This window comes from Mesoplodon bidens (genome assembly GCF_964165515.1).
Source record: "Mesoplodon bidens genome assembly, chromosome: 17".
Taxonomy (NCBI): domain Eukaryota; kingdom Metazoa; phylum Chordata; class Mammalia; order Artiodactyla; family Ziphiidae; genus Mesoplodon; species Mesoplodon bidens.
Window position 1 is genome coordinate 32,376,451 of NC_138174.1, and position 23,467 is coordinate 32,399,917.

The following is a 23,467-nucleotide window of genomic DNA, read 5'->3' on the forward strand; positions in this document are numbered from 1 at the left end:
TATATATCCAAAAGAACTGAAAGCAGGATCTTGAAGAGATATTTGCACTCTTGTGTTCATCGAAGCACTATTCACAATAGCCAAGAAGTGGAAGCAGCCCAAATGTTCATCAACAGATAAATGGATAAACAAAATGTTGTACATATATACTATGGAATATTATTCAGCCTTAAAAAGGAAGGAAATCCTGACACACATTACAACATGGATGAACCTTAAGGACATTATGCTAAGTGAAATAAGCCAGTCACAAAAAGACAGATGCTGTATGATTCCACTTATATGAGTACCTAAAGTAATTAAGTTCATAAAAACAGAAAGTAGAATGGTGGTTGCCAGGGGCTGAGGGAAGGGGGAAATGGAGAGTTGTTGTTTAATGAGTTATAGAGCTTGAGTTTTGCAAGATGAAAATGTTCTGGAGATCTGTTTGTGCAACAATGTGAATATACTTAACACTACTGACCTACACACTTAGAAATTATTAAGATAGTAAGTTTTATGTGCTTTTTACCACAATTTAAAAAAATTTTAATAAAAAAATAAAAATAAAAACTAAGAGTAGCTTCTACTTCATATTAATTCTGTATCAATTTAAAACTACCTTAATTAATATGTTGATATTTGACCTTGGAAGATATGATACTTTTTTTGTGACATATAGATGACAGTAATCTTCTAGGAGAAATGTATACATTTATTCACTTAATCTGGATCTAACTCATCAATAGTAGAATCATGTGCATTGAACTTAGTTTTTTCTTTGGTAATAGACTATGTATTCAAAAATAGTTTATAAAAAAAGCTACTCAAATTTTATCATAAAATTAAATCTAAATGCATTACAAGTTTGTTACTTTGAGAGTTCACCTCTGATACACGTTTGTGAGTTACAAGTTGAGGACAAGGTTTTATGGCAATAGTTCACCAAACTCAATATTTCCTGATTAAGAGTAAATATTAGGGCATAATGGAATTTATATCAGGATTCGTGTTGGAAGGCCCAACTTCAAGACCCAGTTATGCCATCATCTGTTTATTCTTTCTTCCATGTATTCACATATTCACACATGTATTCACTCATTCACTCATTTATTCATTCATTCATTTTACAAATGGCTTTCTGAAGTTTTACCATGACATAGCTTTTCTAGAATAATGTTCTTGTAGTGTCCCCAGTTCAGTCAGAAAAGCTAGAGGGGCCCTGAATTGCTCTCACATGACATCAAGGAGGAAAAGACAATGGACAGGTACACCAAAGGGAATTTAACAGAAGAGGGTAAATAGGCAGCAGAGTCTACAATACGCTTGCTCTTTTAACATATATTGACCAGACCTGTCATTCTAAGGTTTCTTACTAGAACATCTGAGTGATGTGGAATATTATATTACTAGAAAGTAACACAGTCTTTCCTTTAATGGGCAGTTTGAAATAAGTGTTATGATGGAGTTCTAAGTTGTATCAAAATCTATTTATTCTCAATATGAAAAACACCTACAAGCCAATAGAAAAATATGCAAAAGACTTGCATAGGCACTTCACGTAATAAGATATTCAAAAAGCCAAAAGAACATGGAGTGGTATTCAAGTTACTCATGAGGGAAAGGCAAATCAAAACCACAACGAGCTGTCCTACCAGAACTGTTGAAATGAAAACTCTCATACACTGCTGATGGAAGTATAAACTGGTACAGTCATTTTAGAAAACTGTTGGTCAGTATCTACTAAAGCTGAAGATATGCTTATCCACTGAAACAGCAATTACACATCTAGGTATATTTCCTTTTTTTTTTTTTTTGGAGTATAATTGCTTTACAATGTGGTGTTAGTTTCTGCTGTACAATGAAGTGAATCAGCTATATGTATACATATATCCCCTCCCTCATGGACATCGCCCCCTCCCCACCATCCCACCCATGTAGGTCATCACAGAGCACCAAGCTTAGCTGTCGGTGCTATACCACAGGTTCCCACTAGCTATCTATTTTACACATGGTAGTGTATTTATGTCAAACCTATTCTCCCAATTCATCCCACCCTCCCCTTCCCCGCTGTGTCCACACGTCCATTCTCTAGTTCTGTGTTTCTATTCCTGCCCTGCAAATATGTTCATCTGTACCATTTTTCTAGATTCCACATGTATGCATTAATATACGATATTTGTTTTCCTCTTTCTGACTTACTTCACTCTGTATGACAGACTCTAGGCCCATCCACATCTCTACAAATGACCCAATTCCATTTCTTTTTATGGCTGAATAAATTCCATTATATATATGTATCACATCTTCTTTATCCATTCCTCTGTCGATGGACACTCAGGTTGCTTCCATGACCCGGCTATTGTACATAGTGTTGCAATGAACATTGGGGTGCGTGTGTCTTTTTGAATTATGGTTTTCTCTGGGTATATGCCCAGTAGTGGGATTGCTGGGTCATATGGTAGTTCTATTTTTAGTTTTTTTTTTTTTTTTTTGCGGTACGCGGGCCTCTCACTGCTGTGGCCTCTCCCATTGCGGAGTACAGGCTCTGGACGCACAGGCTCTGGACGCGCAGGCTCAGTGGCCATGGCTCACGGGCCCAGCCGCTCTGCGTCATGTGGGATCTTCCCAGACTGGGGCACGAACCCATGTCCCCTGCATCAGCAGGCAGACTCTCAACCACTGCACCACCAGGGAAGCCCTATTTTTAGATTTTTAAGGAGCCTCCGTACTATTCTCCATAGTGGCTGTATCAATTTACATTCCCACCAACAGTGCAAGAGGATTCCCTTTTCTCCGCACCCTCTCCAGCATTTATTGTTTGTAGGGAACAAAAACAGAAATATAGATCAATGGTACAGGATAGAAAGCCCAGAGACAAACCCATGCACCTATGGTCAACTAATCTATGACAAAGGAGGCAAGAATATAAAACAGAGAAAAGACAGCCTCTTCAATAAATGGTGCTGGGAAAACTGGACAACTACATGTAAAAGAATGAAAATAGAACACTCCTTAACACCATACAAAAAAATAAACTCAAACTGGATTAAATACCTAAACGTAAGACCAGACACTATAAAACTCTTAGAGGAAAACATAAGAAAAACACTCTTTGACATAAATCACAGCAAGATCATTTATGACCCACCTCCTAGAGTAATGAAAATAAAAACAAAAATAGGCAAATGGGACCTAATGAAACTTAAAAGCTTTTGCACAGCAAAGGAAACCATAAATAAGACAAAAAGACAACCCACAGAATGGGAGAAAATATTTGCAAATGAAGCAACAGACAAAGGATTAATTTCCAAAATATACAAACAGCTCATGCAGCTCAATAGGTATATTTCTGACAGCCAGAAGACATGTATAAGAATGTTCTTAGCAGCATTATTTGTAATAGCCCAAATCTAGAAACAATATAAATATCCATGAACAGAAGAAAAAAAATTCAGAGTGGAATGCTAAATAACCATTAGAACAAACAAATTACCACCTCACACAACAACACGGATACAAAGTGTAAGATTGTATTTATAAAAAGGACAAAGTAAGTCTAGTTACTGCTGTCACAGTCAGGATATGTGTGGGATGTGAGGTTATGAAAGGGAGAATCTGGAAGGGGCTCTGTGTTTCTAATAACGTTGTTTCTTGATCTGGGTATTGGTTACATAGGTAAGCTTACTTTATGAGCATTCATCAAGCCATATACTCAGGAAGTGTGTACTTTTCTGTATGTTATTCTTCTATATACGGTATACATTTAAAATGCAGTAAGAAGTATAAGAGTATAAGAAATGTTTAAACAAAACAAAATAATACTTCCCAGTGCAATGAAATGCATAGTGCCAAGTACTTTACTGAAACAAAGAGAGGGCTTTGCTGAGGCAATAATTTGTACATTTATAAGTCTTTTATTCCTGATTTTGAAATACTAATAAGAACAGATACTACACTTGATCTTAGCCAAAAGGCTGAGAAGCGATAATGGACTCACTTTACTGTACACCTGAAACTAACACAACATTGTAAATTAACTATACTCCAATATAAAATAAAAATTAAATTAAAATTTTTTTCAAATAATAAAAAATAATTTTACTTAAAAAAAAGAAAGTAGAAGTAGTATTTGGTATTTCTTGAAAGAGGACAGTGAAGGGTTAAAGAAGATCTTAGTGTAAAACTATAAAGAGATTCTAGGTAGGACTACAGTTCTGTTTAGAAGAGGAACACGTGACTAACCCTATAGGTCTACAACATGGAAACAAATAAATCAGACTTTTCAAAAAATATAGGCATGGACCCAGAGGCAAAGAAACTACCACAAAGAGAGCATACCAGCAAGACATGAAAACTCATCACAAACTAATAATTAAAAACATTACTCTCTAAACCTTCCCTTTTCCTGGCTTTAAAACAAACAAATATGTAGAAGACACAGAGTTAATTTCTAGGAAACATTAGAAGTTACTATGACATAGTACCTAGAGTTACTGACTCTGCCTACTTTGTTCCATTACTGAATATATTTATCTCTCACCCTGAGCAGATCACGTCTTTTTATATTTAGGTGAGGAAAGGGAATGGGGATCAGTGAATGAAGAGAAAGGAGGTTAATAGAATGGAGAGTAATAGGCCTTGTCCAGTTTCCAGCAAATGAGTAGCAAACAGACAGAGCACTGTTTAGGAAGTGATGAAAACCTTTAGACTTATTAGAGAGAATGCTGCTGCCAACGGCTGCAAGTGTAGCGGGGATCCCAGGGGCTCTTTTGGGCAGTGCTTCTCTCTGCCTGGGAGACTGTACTAGTTACCTCTTCACGCCCTATGCCCTTCATTTATTTCTGTCTGCACGTTAAAAAATAGAGCCTCATCATCTTTATTTGAGAAGTTGCCTCATGACAGGTCACAGTGAATTTTAAAAGATCCTTTACTCTTTTTTTCTCCTCCTTTGGGACATGGGGAAGACTAAGAAAAAGGGATGAAATTATACTTTTCACCCAATGATAAAATATACTTTGGATTAAATAAAACCCTGCTCATGGTTTAACAAACATCAGCTTAAGAATCCCTTAGCCTAACAATATTAACAAGAATAAGAAATAAAAGGGCTAATAATAAGTTTCTTGGTTGTGTCTTATACTTGTAACCTTAAAATTCTATGGATTTTGAGTTATTAGCTTGTCAGAATCAAAGTACAAGGTGTTATTAACATTTTTAATGTTTAATCTAAACTGTTTTTTGGTTCATCTTTCAATTTGGGTATATTGGTAAATGAGAATTTTGTTTTTATTTGCATATTAGCACTTTTCTGCTGCATACATGTTTTAATGGGAAAAGTATGAACATATAATTTAACGGCCTAATCATATTTCAAAATAAAAAGAATTGCCAGAATCTTTTAACCTTGAGGCTACTATAATGCACTGGGTGAGGGTAAATGAAGTCGATATATGAGGTAAACGGTGATGCACTAACACTCTCTTTAGTATACTTCAATGCTCCTTTATTTCATTATTCCTCTAGAAATCGGGATTAGGCAGCTCCTCTAATTAACCCAAAGATGTTTGACTAATAGAAGGAGATTGCAAGCATAATTAGTTAAATGATAATGTACATAGCATTTAATGATCATTGTCATTTATTCTAATATCAGAGTTAATAAATGGTGAAACTGTTTAAGCCAAATGTTGTCATATCACAATAATGTACATCATGGCTAACACTAATAATTTCTAATTTACTTGGGAATCAATGGGACATGCAGCTTTCTTAATGCATGTCAATGCTTTCTTAAATAGACCCTCATAAAGTAGAAAAATATTTATCTCCTTACCTAGACTACATAACAAGTAGTCATACCACCATTCCCCTCCAAAGCACAAATAGTTCTTCTAGCTACACTAGCTACATCCTTGGCTTTCATGAGGCCAGTGTAATGTATTAAGACACTTATTTACAAACACTCACTCAATAACTGTAACTAATATGAATTCCAAATGCAAATCTCATCCTATTCTCTTGCTTTCTAAGGATTCAGTGAATACAGATTAGCCATCAAGTTCTTATGCAGCACCGGAAGGCTACTTTTGCTCTAAAAGTCCAAAACAACAACAACAACAAAAAACAGAGTGGTGCTTGATTTTCTCTATTATGCGTTTCCATCATTTTCTCTCACATTAAGAATTACAAAGGACAAATATATATATTCAGATATGTGCTGCAAAATCACTGGCCAATGCTATCTACAGGACACAAAAGAAGTGGGAAGACTGTCTGATTTATATGGAGAAGCACAGTCATTATCCTGAGCTAGAGGTACCACCGTAACTGACTCTCATCACCCATATCACTCTTTAAGAATGCACAGTGAAGAGCACTTTAGTCTCTGGATCACATAAAAATGAAAAGCTGAAAGCTAGAACAGAGAGAAGTCTCCTTTATACACAGTTATTAGAAGAGAGAAAGTGAAAAAGAAAAATGAAAAATAAAAGTAAAATCTGTGTATTTTAGTAAAGAAGGAGATAGACAACTAACGAAAGATTTTAGCTTCTGGTTATTCTCAATAGGGATAAACTGAGTCATTAGGTGTTTTGCCATCCTGACTGCCCACCTGCTGCCCATTTAGATGTTTCCTACTTCTAACTTTAACTTTCTTTAAAGTTAATGGTTACTTTATAAAGAAATCCAAAAGGCTTCCAATGAAATACAGCAGTCCATTGTCCCTGACTCTCTTTCTTATTGATGCTTCTCCTGCTATCTCTTGATTCATCAATTATAGACATTACCTATGGATTTTCTATTGTGATAGACTGAAGCTTAATATCCTCACAGCTTGGGTCTCTCCATAGGGCTGCTCACAACATAGCTTCCCCCAGAACCAAGAAACGGGGAGACACAGCACCCAAGATGAAAGTCACAGTATCTTTTGTAACCTAATCTCAGACGTGACATACTTTCATTTCTACCCTATTCTGCTGGTTATACAGACTAATGCTGGAAAATGTTTGGGGGGTGGGTTACATGAGAAAGAACAACAGGAGGCAGTGATCACTGAGGGCCATCTTGGAATCTGCCTACCACAGTGCTTTTACTATTATGACTGTAAAATAGCACACAAGGCCATGCCAAATTCCAGTAGTGTACCATGATTATACAGTTGACCCCTGTACAACACGGGGATAGGGGCCCTGACCCTCCACGCATTTGAAAATCTGCATATGATTTATAGTCAGCCCTCCATACACGAGGTTCCTCCCAACTGTGGTTCCACATTCATGGATTCAATCAATAGCAGATCGTGTAGTATTATAATGTTTACTACTGAAAAAAATGCGCATATAAGTGAACCCATGTAGTTCAAAGGTCAACTTTATATCACTTTTTTCTAGAATTAACAATTGCCTCTTATTTTCCTAGTGCCTATCACTCTTCCCATACTTGTCCCCAAAGCTTTATAATACAATTATATGATTGTACAGTCGTATACAATTATACAAATATAATAAAAATTGTAGTCAGATATATCAGATTATCTGTAAATTCTACATTTTCCCCCTTATCTTCCCTAGAACTCTGTATGTTTATGCTTTTCCAAATACTGTACTATTTTTTCTGCTACTATATTTTTCATATCCAAAAGATTTTTGTTTCTAATCCTTTTATATGTATAAATATGTATATATCTTATATATATGACATATATCATCCTATTCTTTTCATCATTGAAATATTTGACATCTTTGCAATTATTATGGTGTTATTCTCTGTTTACTAAGAGCTCCTCTGGTTTGTTTCTCTTCTTTTTTCATGTTGAATGTTTTCCTCAAATGTCAGCTGATGAGTCCTTGGGCCAAATTAATATTTCAGAGAAAAAAATTTGTGTGAGTAGGCTTGTTAACTAGTGGGCTTCTCTGTGGAATGCTCTTGCAGTAAGTTAGCATTTTTTGAGGGAAGGGGGCCCATAATGCCAGTATCTGAAGGCCTTTTCTCTAGACAGTTCATTATCTCCAGAAAAATCTTCTGTCATCTGCTTGGAGTATAAGCTTGGCTTACACTGAGTGGTGGTTGGGGCCAGAAGAGGATTGTGCCATTCACGTCTCCTGTTTTCTCCTGGAGATCCACCTCTGTGTTCAGGTAACTCCTGTTTCCAGTGCAGCACCTCACCTCTGGCTTGCACACCATTTACAGAGTTTCCAGCACAATTTTTCCAAACAACATCTGTACCTCCCACCTCCTGGAGGGGAGGAGGAAAGGGAGGGAGGGAAGTGCAGCCGGAGGGTCACAAGTCTGGACTTGGGAGCCATGCTGCGGGGATGGAGGTTGACCCGCTCCTTTGCCATCACCCCCACTTTCAGCTGGATGTCTCATTCCTCTTGTCAGTGGTTCCCGGCACCTGTGACTCCTAAGCCCTTATGTGGTGCTGTGAGGAGCACATCAGTCTGTTTCTCACTGGGATTGCCCCCTGTTGTGGGTAGAACAGTGTCATCCAAAACTTATGTTGAAGTCCTAACACCTGGTACCTGTGAATGTGACCTTATTTGGAAATAGGGCTTTTGCAGATGTAATCAAGCTAAGGTGGGGTCACACTAGATTAGGGTGAGCCCTAACCAAATGATTCGTAGCCGTATAAGAAGGGCATATGAAGACACAGAGACACACAGGGAGGTCATGAGAAGACGGAGTCTGAGATGAGAGTGACGCAGCCACAAGCCCAGGAACACCGAGGACTGCCGGCCACCTCCAGAAGTGAGAGAGGGTGAACGGGTTCTCCCTTGGAGCCTCCAGGAAGAACCAACACTGCCAACACCTTGATTTCGGACTTCTAGCCTCTGGAATTGTGAGAGAACAATTTTCTGTTGTTTTAAGGCCCCCAGCTTGCGGTAATTTGTTTGGCAGCCTTGGAAATGAATACACCTGGATTCCAATTTCCTCTCTTCTGCATCATCTGCTTCCCTGTCTTTATATGCGGTTGTTCCAGGTTAAACATGTCTTGACTTCATAGAAGTTGACACTGTTTTTTGTTACTCCTTTTCCTTGAGGCTTTGTGGTGACTCCCATGGGGAAAAGGAGGTAAAAATACCTTTATTATTTTATTTTAAAACCAAAAGTCTCTAAAAACTTTTAATTTTTCGTCTTTTTCTTTTCTAAACTAATTCATACCAATTAATGCACTTTAAGTGCAGTATAGGAACTATTCATAGTAAGAGAATTAATTTCAGTCTCTCCAATTAGCACATCCATTCTGCATACCACTGTCACTTTGCTCAAGAATTTATAATAACTTTCTATTGACACATCCATCATGGGAGGTAGGCAGAGAAGGGGAAGAATGAGGAGGAACTAACATCTATTGAATTTATTTATTTATTTATTTTGCGGTACGCGGGCCTCTCACTGTTGTGGCCTCTCCCGTTGCGGAGCACAGGTTACAGACGCGCAGGCTCAGCGGCCATGGCTCACAGGCCTAGCCGCTCCGCGGCATGTAGGATCTTCCCGGACCGGGGCACGAACCCGTGTTCCCTGCATCGGCAGGCGGACTCTCAACCACTGCGCCACCAGGGGAGCCCTACTGAATTTATTAAATATCTACTCAACTGTAGGTACTTTAGTATAGTCCCTATTTAATCTTCCAAATAGTCTATGAAGCACATAGTGTAATTTCTCTTTTTACAGCTGAGGAAAAGGAAATCCAAAGGTTAAATAAGCTGCTAGGGTCACACTTTTATTAAGTCAAGAAGTCAAACCAAGGCCTGCCTGCCTCTAAAGCCCGAGCCTGACTCCATGCTGTTTTCAAGTCATACTGTTTGACCAGATCACCCAAGGCTTCTATAAACAGGATTCAAGAATCTGGCTAGTTTTATGCTTTCACAAATAGTCAGTGAGTAAGAACAGCTATTGTTTTTTTTTTAAGTAACTACAATACCTGACAGGCACTTGGCAAAACATTTATTTCTGATCCTGATGACAATCTTGAAAAGTGGTTTCTGTATCTGTGGCTACTCCAGACTGACATTTAATGAGGGCAAATAAAATAAAATATAAAAGTACATCTAGTAGTACCTTAGAAATATTGAGTTTAGCACCAAGTGTTGTTTTTGTAGGAAAAGATCTCAGACACATGATGCAGTTGGCACATGCCTGGAGGAAAACCAGCTGCATTAGGGTCCCCACCATCCCTGCTAGAATGCCTTCCTCATATGTAGCATGACACCCAAACAATGCTGAAACACATTGTTTCAGCATTGTGTTTAGATGGTATAGATGTTCCAACAGAGTGTCCATTATTTTCCTAATTAACTACTACACTATTTTAAAACATGAAATACCTTATCCTCTAAAAAAGGGATGACTCTGCTTGGCTGGTGCTCTAAAGCAGCAGTCCCCAAACTTTTTGGCACCAGGGACCAGTTTCATGGAAGAAAATTTTTCCACGGACGGTGGGTAGGGGTGTGGTTCAGGCAGTAATGGGAGCGATGAGGAGCGATGTGGAGCGATGTGGAGCGGCAGATGAAGCTTCGCTCGCTTGCCCGCTGCTCTCCTCCTGCTGTGCAGCCCGGTTCCTAACAGTCCACAGACCGGTAGTGGTCCGTGGCCTGGGGGTTGGGGACTGCTGCTCTAAAGCACACTCAGTTGGCCTACTGCCAAACTAACCCCTATGATTACATTTGGAGATTAACCTTTAGAACTTTTAGGCAGTTGGAGAACAAAATGCCCTTTGTCACAGGGCCTGTGAAGCACCTGTGCTACTTTTCTTTCCCTCAGACTTTATGGACAACTATTATTACACAAGTAATAGCCTCTTTTTTTCAGCTGGGCCATTGATGCAAAAATTATCTTGCATCTCCCAGAGCAGTAACCTCTCACAATCCATCTAGGAGACATGCCATCCTCCACTGCCCTTGCCTTCCTTTCTCACCCAGAGACTGTCACTTTCAGGAGGAGACCTTATATCCTAGTTCTCAGAGAAAAAAGACATCATCAGGTGAGACCTCTAAACTCCCTTATTCAATATTTGTATCCACTTCTCTCCATATATCCTTTCTTTCCACCGTCCAGGTGCTCCACACCTGTGCTCTCCTATCCCACCCCCCAGCAACCTCACCCTCAATACTGCCCCACCAAACACTCATCACTCCCTTCTGGAGCTCCTTCCCTTCAGAATACAGACAGTAAAGCCAGAGCCACACGAAAGGCAAAGAAACACAACCCTTTCATTGAACTACAACCTGTTCTAGTTCCAGCTATTTCCCTTCTGTTTCATTCTTTCATACCCAGGCTTTTAAAAAGGACAGCCTCCACTACTCTAACCAACACTGTCTGGCTTCAGTTTCTACTATTCTATCACAACTGCTCTTCCAGAGGTGAACAATGACACCTGTGCCCTTCAATCCAATCTGTGCCTGGGTGCTCCTCCATCCTTTCCTTACCTGGCCTTTCTGAAGCCTGTGGCTTTGCTGACTGCTCTTTCTCTTGGCCTCTGGGAGACTGCTCCTTCTCAGCTGCATAACCCAGTGAGTCCTGCACACACACACCTTCCTGCCTGGGAGATCCAGCAAGACTGTCCTGGGTACAGGTGATGTCTTCCCCTCCCTGCATCCTGAGTGAACCTCCACAGTAGCACAAGTTCACTGGACCTTAACTGTTTATCCTAAACAATTTATTTGTCACTAAAATTGTAGATCCACCAACCATTTGATATGTTTTCCACATTTGTGATTATGTCAATGAAAGTTTAGTTTTCAAATGACAAAAAAATAACAGTAAAAGTCATTTGAGAACTAGACTCATATTGACAGTCACAAATGGGGAAAACATGTCATGTATATATGTATAAAAATGTAACATATAAAAATAGAGAAAATTTGTAACGAACCAGTAATCAAACAATAAAATAATTATTTTTTACTCTTTGGAGAATTTGATAAAATCAACAGATCCTTTGAGCAGGAAAAAAAATATGCCCAAGCACAAAATCTAAAACGAAAGTACAGAGTTAAAGGTGCTTCTAGAGTCTATCTATTCACTCCTTATAAATCCAGACTCTGAACCTATGCTATAAGAAAAGGAGAGATATAGAATGGGCCCCAAAATTTAAAGATAACAATTATAGTCCACTGTGTAACACAAACAGAACAAGAGACATATTAGTCATAGAAACTACTTCAGAGAAGTCAAGGACATAACTTTGCTTATACAATAGTTCTTTATCTCCTTTTCACTCAATTTAGTCTCAGCCTTCAACTTATATCTGTGAGTACTCATTAAATGAGAGGCATTTGCTATTTCTTGCATAAGTGTCCTTTTAAAACCTTGAGGTCCTCACTACTTGAGAATTTTCTAACCTGTTCATGCTTAAGAGTCTGTTTGATAATGACTAGCCAAAAAGTTGTCCTGCCCTGACTATAAATTAGAAAGGCCTTTCTGTCTACTCACAGGGCATCCTTACCCAGGCAGGAGCCCTGCTGAGTTTGTTCTTCCTTTTGCTTGACTACATAGTAAATAGCAGAGACTGATGTTTGAATAAAATGTGAAATCACCCAAATTGTTTTATATTCTTGGGCTAGAAAAGTCTCCTTAAAAAATGTTTAAGTCTTTTGACACTTACAGGTAGTACTTAATTCTGCTTGAAAGCCCAAGTGTAAGGGTGTCAAAAACAATTAGTATTTTAATAGTTCCCTTCCTTAGGCAGGCACAAATTCATCAGAAAGAGAACAAAAAAGATTCTCAAGAAAATAAGCCAATGACATTTAGCAAAATCATATAATTTGACTATATTGTTCTTTATGCTCTTTCTACTCTAAAATAGGATACAGTTTAAAAAAAATGGAAATGGTAGTTGCCACCATTTACTACTTTGATAGATAAGGTTTTCTAGACAAAGACTGGTTTGGTGTCGTCCTCACTGTTTTCAGAAAAGCCTTATGGTAGTTAGTGCTCAATAGACACCACTGAAAACCTTACAAATTTCATAATTCTGCCTCAAGACAAATTCTTGCTGTTTTGGAAAAAGGTAGGTAAATAAATAAGGGGACCCAAGGCTGAGTGAAGCAGGGAGGAGGGATGGTTGTGTGTGAATTTTTAATATATCAACAACAAAGCCTGTCTTGTGCGCCCCCCTTAGTGTTATTTTGTGGGAAATAATGCCAATTCAAAAATATTTACCTAGCTTCACATTTAATTCTGACTTCCAGTCTTGGAGTGGCAGAGCAGCTGTAGCTGGAGGCAATACAATCTTATTTCTATAAAAATCTCTCAAAGCTCCATATATAAGTGGAAGAGTCAAAATAGATAATCAAATCCAAATTCAGGCTATTAAGAATTGATTTGGTGTAAAGATAATATAGCAAGATTTTGTTTAGGTTATGGATGCTCACTGAAAATGTGTAATCCTTGTTTGCCTAAAATTTTGATTATGTTTTATCTTATTTTGTCACAGTTAAATGGTTTTATCATTAGGGATTTTAATTGCATACAGTTTATAGAATTCTTTCTGATTACTCTATATCCAATTAATTAAAAAAAAATCCCACTGTACCACTTAATGAAAAGAGAACCATCTAATGAGATGCAATCAGACTGCAGGCAGATGCACCATAAGGTGTGGCCAAACAATTCATATTTGTGAAAGCTTTGTCACAAACATTTTACAGAGTCTACAAGGGAAAAAAAGTCCCTGAAGAGAGTAGAAATCACTGTATCCTGAAAAACACTAGTCACTCAGTGGTAATACCACTCAGTTTTATAAAGAAAAAAAGAAAGAAACAACCAAAGAAAAAGAAATAGGAGAAACCAAGTCCTTGAAAGTCTTCTTTCAACCTTCATAATGTAGGCTCCACTATTATGCAATCCTTCCCATCTTCATCCTTTTTCTGCCTCTCACTCACTCTGTTACTCACCTGTGTCCATTCCTAAGGCTCAGTCCTTGACTTGCATTCTCTAGGTTTGAAGATTTCCTGCAGGTAACTCATCTGCTTATGCAGTGTTAGCAAGTCTTTGTGAGGGTATCAACACAGAGCTCTAGACTTGGCTTCGCCCCTCTCACCTTGATCAGCTCTCTAACTCTCCCCATTCCTTGCAGCCAAACCATGTCGGCTCAAAGCGGCTACAAAGTCCTTTTGATTCTTTCTTCTCTCTAACATTTGTCACTTCAATTCCATACAAACTGCTCAGACCTGTCATTTTCCTGCTCAAAAACCTCAGTAGTCCAAGTTCTTGGTCTGGCATCAGACTCTCAATATACTTATTCCTTATCTGGTCTTTTATTTTTTTTTTTATTTATTTTGCGGTACACGGGCCTCTCACTGTTGTGGCCTCTCCCGTTGTGGAGCACAGGCTCCAGACGCGCAGGCTCAGCGGCCATGGTTCACGGGCCCAGCCGCTTCGCGGCATGTGGGATCTTCCCGGACCGGGGCACGAACCCGTGTCCCCTGCATCGGCAGGTGGACTCTCAACCACTGCGCCACCAGGGAAGCCCCTGGTCCTTTATTTTTAACCAGACCAGGTGACTCACTAACACCCAAATATGGTATGATTTTATTAAAAATGCGTTAATATTTTGATTATCTTGACTTACTATTTTCTACAAACTATAGAAAATCTTTAGATTTCAAATGTACTGTATTAAGTAAAGAAATGAGATAATGCCCTGTACTCATTAGCAGATGCTTTCATTTATTTACTGTTGTTAAACTTTGCTTGATTAAGCAAGGGAAAGAAATCTAATTAATAAGTAACTCTCCACTGCTAAGGAGTAAATAATCCAATCAAGATTGAGCCTCACCCTTCACATCTGATGCAACAACCTTCAAACCTGTGATGATCAAATATCTCCTTTTGATGACAGATAACATATTAGGGAGAATATGAGAAGGATAACTCCTTCTAGCTATAGCTAGAGCTTTAGCAATTGGCATACTAAGTCCTACTTATTTGGGTGACAACCACAGACCCGATTTTGCTCAATGTACACTGATTGTTGTATGCAAGCCTAAACATAAGCATGTCTGTTCATTCAACACATTCTTACTAAATATCCATGTGTCGGGCACCAACGCATCGAAGAACTGGGGTTACAGCAGTAAACAAGGCAGAAACCCTCCTTTATTGTCTCGTCTGCACCCTGATGGGACTCAGTAGTGTGGCAGACACTGAATAAGAACTTTAAGGCAAATGTGTGTTGCATAATAGGAAAAACCAGGGTGCTAGTAAGAGCATACAGGTGCTTATAAGAGCATACAGTTTTACAGGGTTCAGACTAAGGTTCAGAAAAGACCTCCTGAGAAAGTTTGTACATGCTGCTTCTGCTTCTTGGTTCACGCTTGCCCTCAGGGTTTTGCCTCATTTCTACTTACCCTTCCGAACTCAGCTTTGATTTCAGGTCCTTCTAGAAGCCAAGTTTGAATTGTCCTCATAAAGTCTGGATTGGTCTTTCAGACTTCTTGGTGTTTCAAAAGCTCTGTGCATTACCGCTATCTTGGCATTAACCAGATATATGAGAATTGTTGCTCATCTGTCTCCCAACTGGATGGTGGATTCTTAGAGGGAATCACTACATATTAAGTGCCCAGCAAGTGCTTAATACATTTTGCTAAATAAATGAATGAGTGAAAGTTTAGCAAGGAAAGATACCAAACACTTAATTTCTTCCTAGGTCTTAACAGACAAAGCAAAAGATAAAACAGGGAAAGGTTTTAACCAAAGTATTTTGGGTAGAGATTTGGAGCACAACACAAGGGCTGGATTATTGAGTGTGTACAATTTCTGGAGTTAGAATACTTGAGGTCACCTTTTGCCAAAATATATTCCGTGATATTTTAGCCCCAAGGTCTCACAGGATACTTTATCAGGATTTTCTCATTCTGAAATAAAAGATGATCTCTCTCTCTCTCTCCACACACACACACACACACACACACGCACACACACACACACACACATATATAGTCTAAGTCTATATTTACAATCTATATATAATCTAAAATTTCCATGATCTTTCTAACAGAGTATAAACTTATTAGATTAATTTAGATCTTTTAATACAGAGTTTATTAAAAGAAATAAATAGTGGTCCTCATTCAAGAAGGTGGTTTATCCTTGTAATCCAAGCCTCAGATAAAGAATGCTATCTAGTGGTTCAACCTGGGAACAAGAAAGAAGATAGACCAGAGGCTAGAAAACCTCTGAGAGGGTGTGAGGGTGTATCTCAATAGCTCGAACTTATGTCACAAGAGAAAAAAATGTACACACGTGGTTCACCCAGATGATGGGAAGAGGAAAAGATAGGGATTCAAGCAGTTGTATTCAGAGCACGACATGGCAGAGAGATTAAGAGCTTGGACTCAAAAGTCAGGCAGACCTGGGTTTGAAATTTGGCCATAGGACTGGACACAAACTATCAGACCTGTTCAATCCTTGGTTATTTTTGACTATAAAATAGAGATAAAAACATTGACTATCTGATAGAGGATTATTGAGAAAATTAAATGGGATATGTATAAAGCATTTCAACATATTGCTTGGCTTTTAACTTAAATAACTCAATAAGCAAAGTAACAGTAAATATTAACTTATTATTATTACTATTACTATTATTATTTTATTTAGGATGCAAACAAATTTAAAATAATTGTAGAAAATCTCATATATCTTTTAAAAATAATGAGATAATATCAACTACTATATATCTTTAGACAATATAAACATCAGGTGTTAGTTTTGTTTAAGTATATGAAAGCAAATTAAAAAATAAAAGGGGTTTCCATGTTACATTTCAGTTGCATACTTCAGTTGTAGGGTTAGTACTTTCAGTGAAAACACAGTAATTTTTAGAAAAAGATTTCAAAATAAATTCTGAAATGTCATATTTTTCTAAAAATATGCATGATGCTTGTTTCAATGTCCTTAACCAAATTCTGCATTTTTCAAAGTCTAGTCTGATAAATCTATCTTTATACATACAATCCTTAAAGATTAATCTGGTGGTTTGAATTTTTTTTCACTTGGTTAGAAGTATAAAGGGAAAACAAAAGAAATATCAATGAAAATAAGTTTTTAAAATACTTTAATCCACTACATTTTTATTAGAACAGAGAATTTGATCTTTATGGTATATCTCCTTTGGTTTGCTGTATAATCTACTTACTTAATTATCACAAAAGCCTTAGAACTTAAGATAGTACATTGGCCTTGGTAGAGATAGAAATGTAATGCTCACCTGCTTTTTTCATCTGGACCAAAAGTATCACAATTTACAATTATAGATGAACCTTTGTAGCCTGGACACTTTACTAATATTACAGTCACAGAAGGACTGTGTTTCTCAAGGCCAGTACACAAACTTATCTTAAATAATTTCCCCCTACATAATGGCCAAAATATTTATTTTAAATTAAACACAGCATGGGTATCTTTATGCCATTATAATCATGTCATATCATGGCTGTGGGTCTTTTCTTTAATGACTTACAATGGGGGCTGAGTTGTTTATTTCATATATTGTATTGATAATAATAATTTAAAAAATCTAAGTACCTATATTCAATCAAACAAGAAACATGATGGAAATCAAAACTATATTATGATTGTGTCACTAACTAGCTCTGTACTCTAAGAAAGTTTTCAGCCTCTCTGAGCTTCTCTGTCCTCTACAGTTTTTGCCATTATTTAGTATATCATAATGACTCTAAATAATAACCCAAAGCTAGGGATTAATTATCCACAATGAATTTTTCTGACATTACAATTTTTTCTTCCTATTGTTAGACTAGGGAAAGGCAAAACAATAAGAACATACTATTGAAAGAAGTCAAAAGATCTATTTAACATTTTGGTGTAGATTTTTACCTTTTCTCTCATTTATTAAGCATGTATTATGTATACTTTACCTTGAGCAGTAAGGATCTACACAGCTATTAAAAGATCATTACATTCATGTCTTTTTCTTATTTACCTCATACTCTTTTTTTATGTTATCCTAGAAATTCGACTTAAGTTTCTCTACTCAGTCAGACATTAATACTTCTAGAACATAATTCATCTGTACCCAAAACAACTCTTGAATAAAATCTGTCAAGTATCTTTTCATTTCTAAATCTGGCAAACTTTGGTAACAATCTCACTGAATAAACGGCAATCACGATGGATGAATTTGACTTTGACTATGAAAGGTAAGCAGAACCCTGTAATACATAACAGTGAGGGAAAGGGAACCAAAGTAAATAAAACCCAATCAATACAAAATGGCATCTTGAAGACAGGAGGAGGGCTCCATGAGGTTGGGTGTTCAGGAGCCAGTTAGAGATGTCTGAAAGGGGTCAGTCTCAGATAAATATCGGAGACTAAGTTAACTCACCTACTTTTTAGTGATTCTAGCACATCCCGCCACAATAATATCACATGAAGCTCATCTGTATTAAAGCTTTTGCCAAAATGCTGGTCACAGTGTTTCACACTGTACTGGCAAATACGGTACAGTAAAACAGGTAACAATTCAATATTTTAAATTGTATCTTAATGTAAAGCAAATCCACTACTTAAAATAGTACTAAGAAAGCACAATGCTTTTGAAAGGATACACTGGACAACACTGATCAGAAATGTGTGAGATAACTTCAAATAATAATAATAAAAGTAAAACATGCACTTGAGACCTGAAAGAAGAATCCTCAACACTACCTCAAGGCAATAATGGAAGGAGGGAAAATATGAGTGCACAATCACATCGCAAATATGTACATCCACACATTTTTACTATTTTAGTCTTACTGAAACTCGAGAACTTCACAGCAACCTACTAAAAAGAATCACAGATCAACAGGATAAAAGTAGATAAGGAGAATGTGCAATTTATGAAGACTGTTTATTACCATGGTTACAAACTTTCAGAACAGGCCGAGACGCTGGACTGAGACTTCTCTGAATATCTGTTAAAAAAAAATATATAGGGCTTCCCTGGTGGCGCAGTGGTTGAGAGTCTGCCTGCTAATGCAGGGGGCACGGGTTCGAGCCCTGGTCTGGGAGGATCCCACATGCCACGGAGCAACTAGGCCCGTGAGCCACAGCTACTGAGCCTGCGCGTCTGGAGCCTGTGCTCCGCAACAAGAGAGGCCGCGATAGTGAAAGGCCCGCGCACCGCGATGAAGAGTGGCCCCCGCTTGCCACAACTAGAGAAAGCCCTCGCACAGAAACGAAGACCCAACACAGCAAAAAAATAAATAAATAAATAAATTACTAAAAAAAATAAAGAGCCCTTTTAAAAAAAAAATAAAAAAATAAAAGAATCTTAATATAGAGGTCTGTTCATCTCAGGAAGTATAACAGTATTAGACATATTTCTAAGGTTAAGTATTTCTGGAAGCGAAGCTTCAATACCCTGAAATACTTGAAGCAATAATGTTATGACTTTTACTTCTCATTTAATTATGCTACTGTGAACTCCACTGGGATAAGGTACATATGGTTCTTTAGATGAGACCTGTCACACTAATGAGGCTTTTCCAGGTTCAGTGCATTGATTTGTTAATGCGCTACTGACACTGGCCAACTGGAACACTTCTCTCTCTGACACTTGCAAGGGAAGGATTAAACAAACTTATAAAACTTCTGAAGAGTTGTTGCGCACAGCTCTGCATTCTTGACACATGACTTTAAAAGAATTACAAAAAGCGGGGGCGGGGGAGGATGTTGGCGCGCGAGGGGTGCGGGGGAGGGGGAGGGTTGTTCTTTGTGATAGTCCCCTAGAAAGGAACACGAAACAAGTGTAATGTTCACCTTTCGGCTTCGGTGTCCTTCTCCTTCGGTCGCGGAAGGCAGCCCCCGACTGCAAGGCCTCCAGCAGACTATCCATTACTCCTGTCTCATCACCCTCTGTGAAAAGAGATGCAGGGAATTCCATCAGCCCTCGGGGTTACCATAGCAATGTCAAAGCATGCGCAGAAACTGGGGATGGTATGGTAGGGGGAAAAACGATCAGATGCCAGGACTAAGCCAGCAATTTCAAAATATGATAGGACTTAACTCATAAATCAAATATCTTTTAATGAAATCTGTCTCATTAGTGCACGTGTTTACTGTCCACTAAGGAGAACCGAGTTCGACTGATTCACTTCAGAGCACTGCTTTTATAGTCTGGTGGCAAAGTAACTTTAAATGGAAGGTGGTTCTAGTCATATCTGTGTCTCAGGTTATCATAAATCACATTTCCCTTGTAGAAATGGGTTATTTTCAAGGCATCGGCTCCTTTTCTAAAATCGACCAGGTGTGGGAGAGTGTTTCTGTTGTCGTTATTGAGATTCTGCTGTCTAAACTTATCATACAAAATTATATTTCCAGGCTAATTTCTGTGAACGTGCTCCCAATAGTTGATTCTTCATATCAGGATAATTGTCCCCAGACTTTAGGTGACACAGAACAATCACTGCAAACTTTTACAGAATGTATGAAAAGTTTGTCTTCTATAATGAAAAATAAACCAAAAGAGGCTCTCAAAAATCTAAAGGATTAATCACATTATAATTAGTTTAAATTGATATTCTGTATATAATTGATGAAGATGTGGTTATAGAGCCATTTCTATCTGGTTATCTGGTAATAATCTATAGCTATTTACAGTTGTCAATGATAAATGTTATTTAAAGGAAGTGGTAAAAAAAAAAAAAAGCTTCAAAGAAACTATTGGATCAACCTAAATTCATGAAAATGCCAAAGATTTTTTTTGTCCCTTAGAGAGAAGTTATTTTCAGGCATTCTCTATGAAATTGTATGGCTGGTATACAGTCATGTGTAAAGTACTAGAAAACTATTTTCCTCTGGATTTTTTATTTCTTTTTTTGAAACGCAATCCCTCTATAGGGAACAGATGACAAATGAATGCAGTAGAGTACAAATAACACATTCATTTACAGTTTATAAACAGATATGTGAATATAAACATGTGTCAGCCCTTTTCAATCTGGTTCTGTTTCATTTTTAGAGAAGTACTAAACCTCGTAGGTGTAATCCAAAAACAGGTGGGTGAGAAACAGAGTATTTGGAGGCTGCTAACTTACATGTAAATTTAATTCAAAAGTGGCTTGATGGTTATTTTAATTAAAATATGTCAAATATTTCAGACACTTTAATTAGTAACTATCTTTGAAAATTTTCACTCAAACTCAACTATATTTTTTCTAGAAAGAACTCCAGGTAAAGCTAAATATTTAAGGTTGTGAAAATATTTCATTAGTAAAAGGAAACACTGAACTTTCTTTAGTAAGTTTGCTGTTGGTAGTGGTACTGATGACGTGATTGTGAAAGTATTACATGTGTATTATAAGCCTGAGCAGATGGGTAAACATGCTGATGCTGTTGGCAACAGGGATGCTTGCTGTGGGAGGTGAGATACAAATATGGAGTGGGAGAAGGAGAGGAAGAACCATGAAGTGCTGGATTGGATCTAAAGGTATCATATAAGATCAAGCTTTACGAAAAATGCTCTTTCTAGCTTCGTGGCCCAAAAGAGCCTAGAAGTAATGACACTACAGTAGCAATGAGCACAGCTGGCCCTCAGATCTTGGTTTCTAAATATTATTACTCACTAATAGGAACTGGAATACTTAGAAAAATGGCTGATTCTAGGGTTGAGATCAAGAAAGTATGCTTCCCTGGTGGCGCAGTGGTTGAGAGTCCGCCTGCTGATGCATAGGACGCGGGTTCGTGCCCCGGTCCGGGAAGATCCCACATGCTGCGGAACGGCTGGGCCCGTGAGCCATGGCCGCTGAGCCTGCGCGTCCGGAGCCTGTGCTCCGCAACGGGAGAGGCCACAACGGTGAGAGGCCCGCGTACGGCAAAAAAAAAAAAAAAAAAAAGAAAGAAAGTATGAAATGAGTTGAGAAAATATTATTGTGCCAGAAAATAAGAAAGTGCTCAAAGACAGATAGGGATATATCAAAAGGGCAGAGGAGCCAGACTGAAGCATAGCCTTGGCCAAATTTAGGACAATTTGAACACCGAATGGATAATGATGGGAATGGATTATTACACATTGGAAAAAAGAATCATGCATCCATACTGATACTGAAAATTTAAAAATTTATTAAATACCGGGGAAGGAAAAGCTCTGCTTTAAATAAGAATGTCAACCAACAGATGTCAAAGATATAAAGAGGACCGAGTTCCATTAATATAAGAGATAGATAAGGGAAACAGAAAATTCACCATATCACAACTCACACAGCAAGAATTAATTAGGCAGAAATCATCAATGGTTACAAAACCCATTGTATGTAAGGTTATGGGAGAACATGGTATGGAGAAATCTCAAAGATATCACTTTACCCAACTAATCAAATTTGACATCACCAGTAATGGGGCACACTGACAATAATTGTCTCCTGAAGTGATGCACTGAGATGGACACAATATAAACTGTGTAAAAATATTTAACCTGGGAATTCCCTGGAGGTCCAATGGTTAGGACTACGCACTTCCATTGTCGGGGGCACAGGTTTGATCCCTGGCTGGGGAACTAAGATCCCACAAGCTGTGTGGCATGGCCAAAATAAATAAATAAATAAATAAGCTTAAAACCATCTTTAACAAAAACAAACCAAAAAAGGGACAAAAACAAACAAACAAAATATTTAACCTGCATCTAAACGTAAGGAAACAATCTTACAAATCCAAAGTGAGTGACATTCTGTGAAACAACTGGTCTGGGTTCTTAAAAATCATCAATATCATGAAAGACCAAGAAAGAGAAAGAGAGGAGAAAAGCTTAGGGAAGCAGCATTCTAGCTTAGAGGAGATTAAATAGACATGGCAACTAAATGCAACACACAATCTTCCATTAGCTCTTGGATTGTAAAAAAGTCACAGATGACATTATTGGGATAATTAGACAAATTTTAAATTTGCTGGGTATTAAATAATTATATTGTACCAATGTTAGTTACCTGAGTTTGAGAATTATATTATGATCAGGGAGGATACTGTCACTGTTCTTAGGAGATAGATGCTGACATGTTCAGGCTTACTAAACAACTTACATCACAGTTCCACCTTCTCAATTTCACGCCTTTGATCATGCTGTTTTGTCTACACAGAACATCCTTCCCACTTTCTTCGCCAATCTAACTCCTTCTCCTTCAAGATAGATAACTGAGAATCCTTTCCTGATCTGTGTGTGCTGAACTGGGTGTCCCTCTGTGTCCTAATGACTTGTGGTACATATAGCAATAAATCCTTTACAATATTGTTTACTTGATGGTTTCTACCACAGAGAGTTTGTCGAGGGCAGGGATTGTGGTTTCCATTTATCTTTAACACCTAGCAAAGAAAGTGTTCATTAACGTATGTTGACTATATTAACAAATGAAGCACTAGCGTGGTCAGCTGGAAGGAGTCACCACATAAAAGAATAAAGGTCACGATGGGGAGGGAACGAGCGGGATGGGGAGGGAACGAGCGGGATGGGGAGGGAACGAGCGGGAGCACATTCCCACCACCACTG

General features: G+C 38.0%; 1 protein-coding gene across 1 annotated transcript in view; it reads right to left on the bottom strand.

Moving 5' to 3' along the window:
- Positions 1–23,467, bottom strand: part of DIAPH3 (diaphanous related formin 3) — a 538,397-nt gene that overhangs the window by 115,849 nt on the left and 399,081 nt on the right. The window contains exons 26-27 of the mRNA XM_081214488.1: positions 19,750–19,845; positions 18,846–18,902 (exon numbers count right to left, since the gene is read on the bottom strand). Of these exons, the coding sequence (XP_081070614.1) occupies positions 18,846–18,902; positions 19,750–19,845 (153 nt within the window). The remainder of the gene's footprint in view (positions 1–18,845; positions 18,903–19,749; positions 19,846–23,467) is intronic.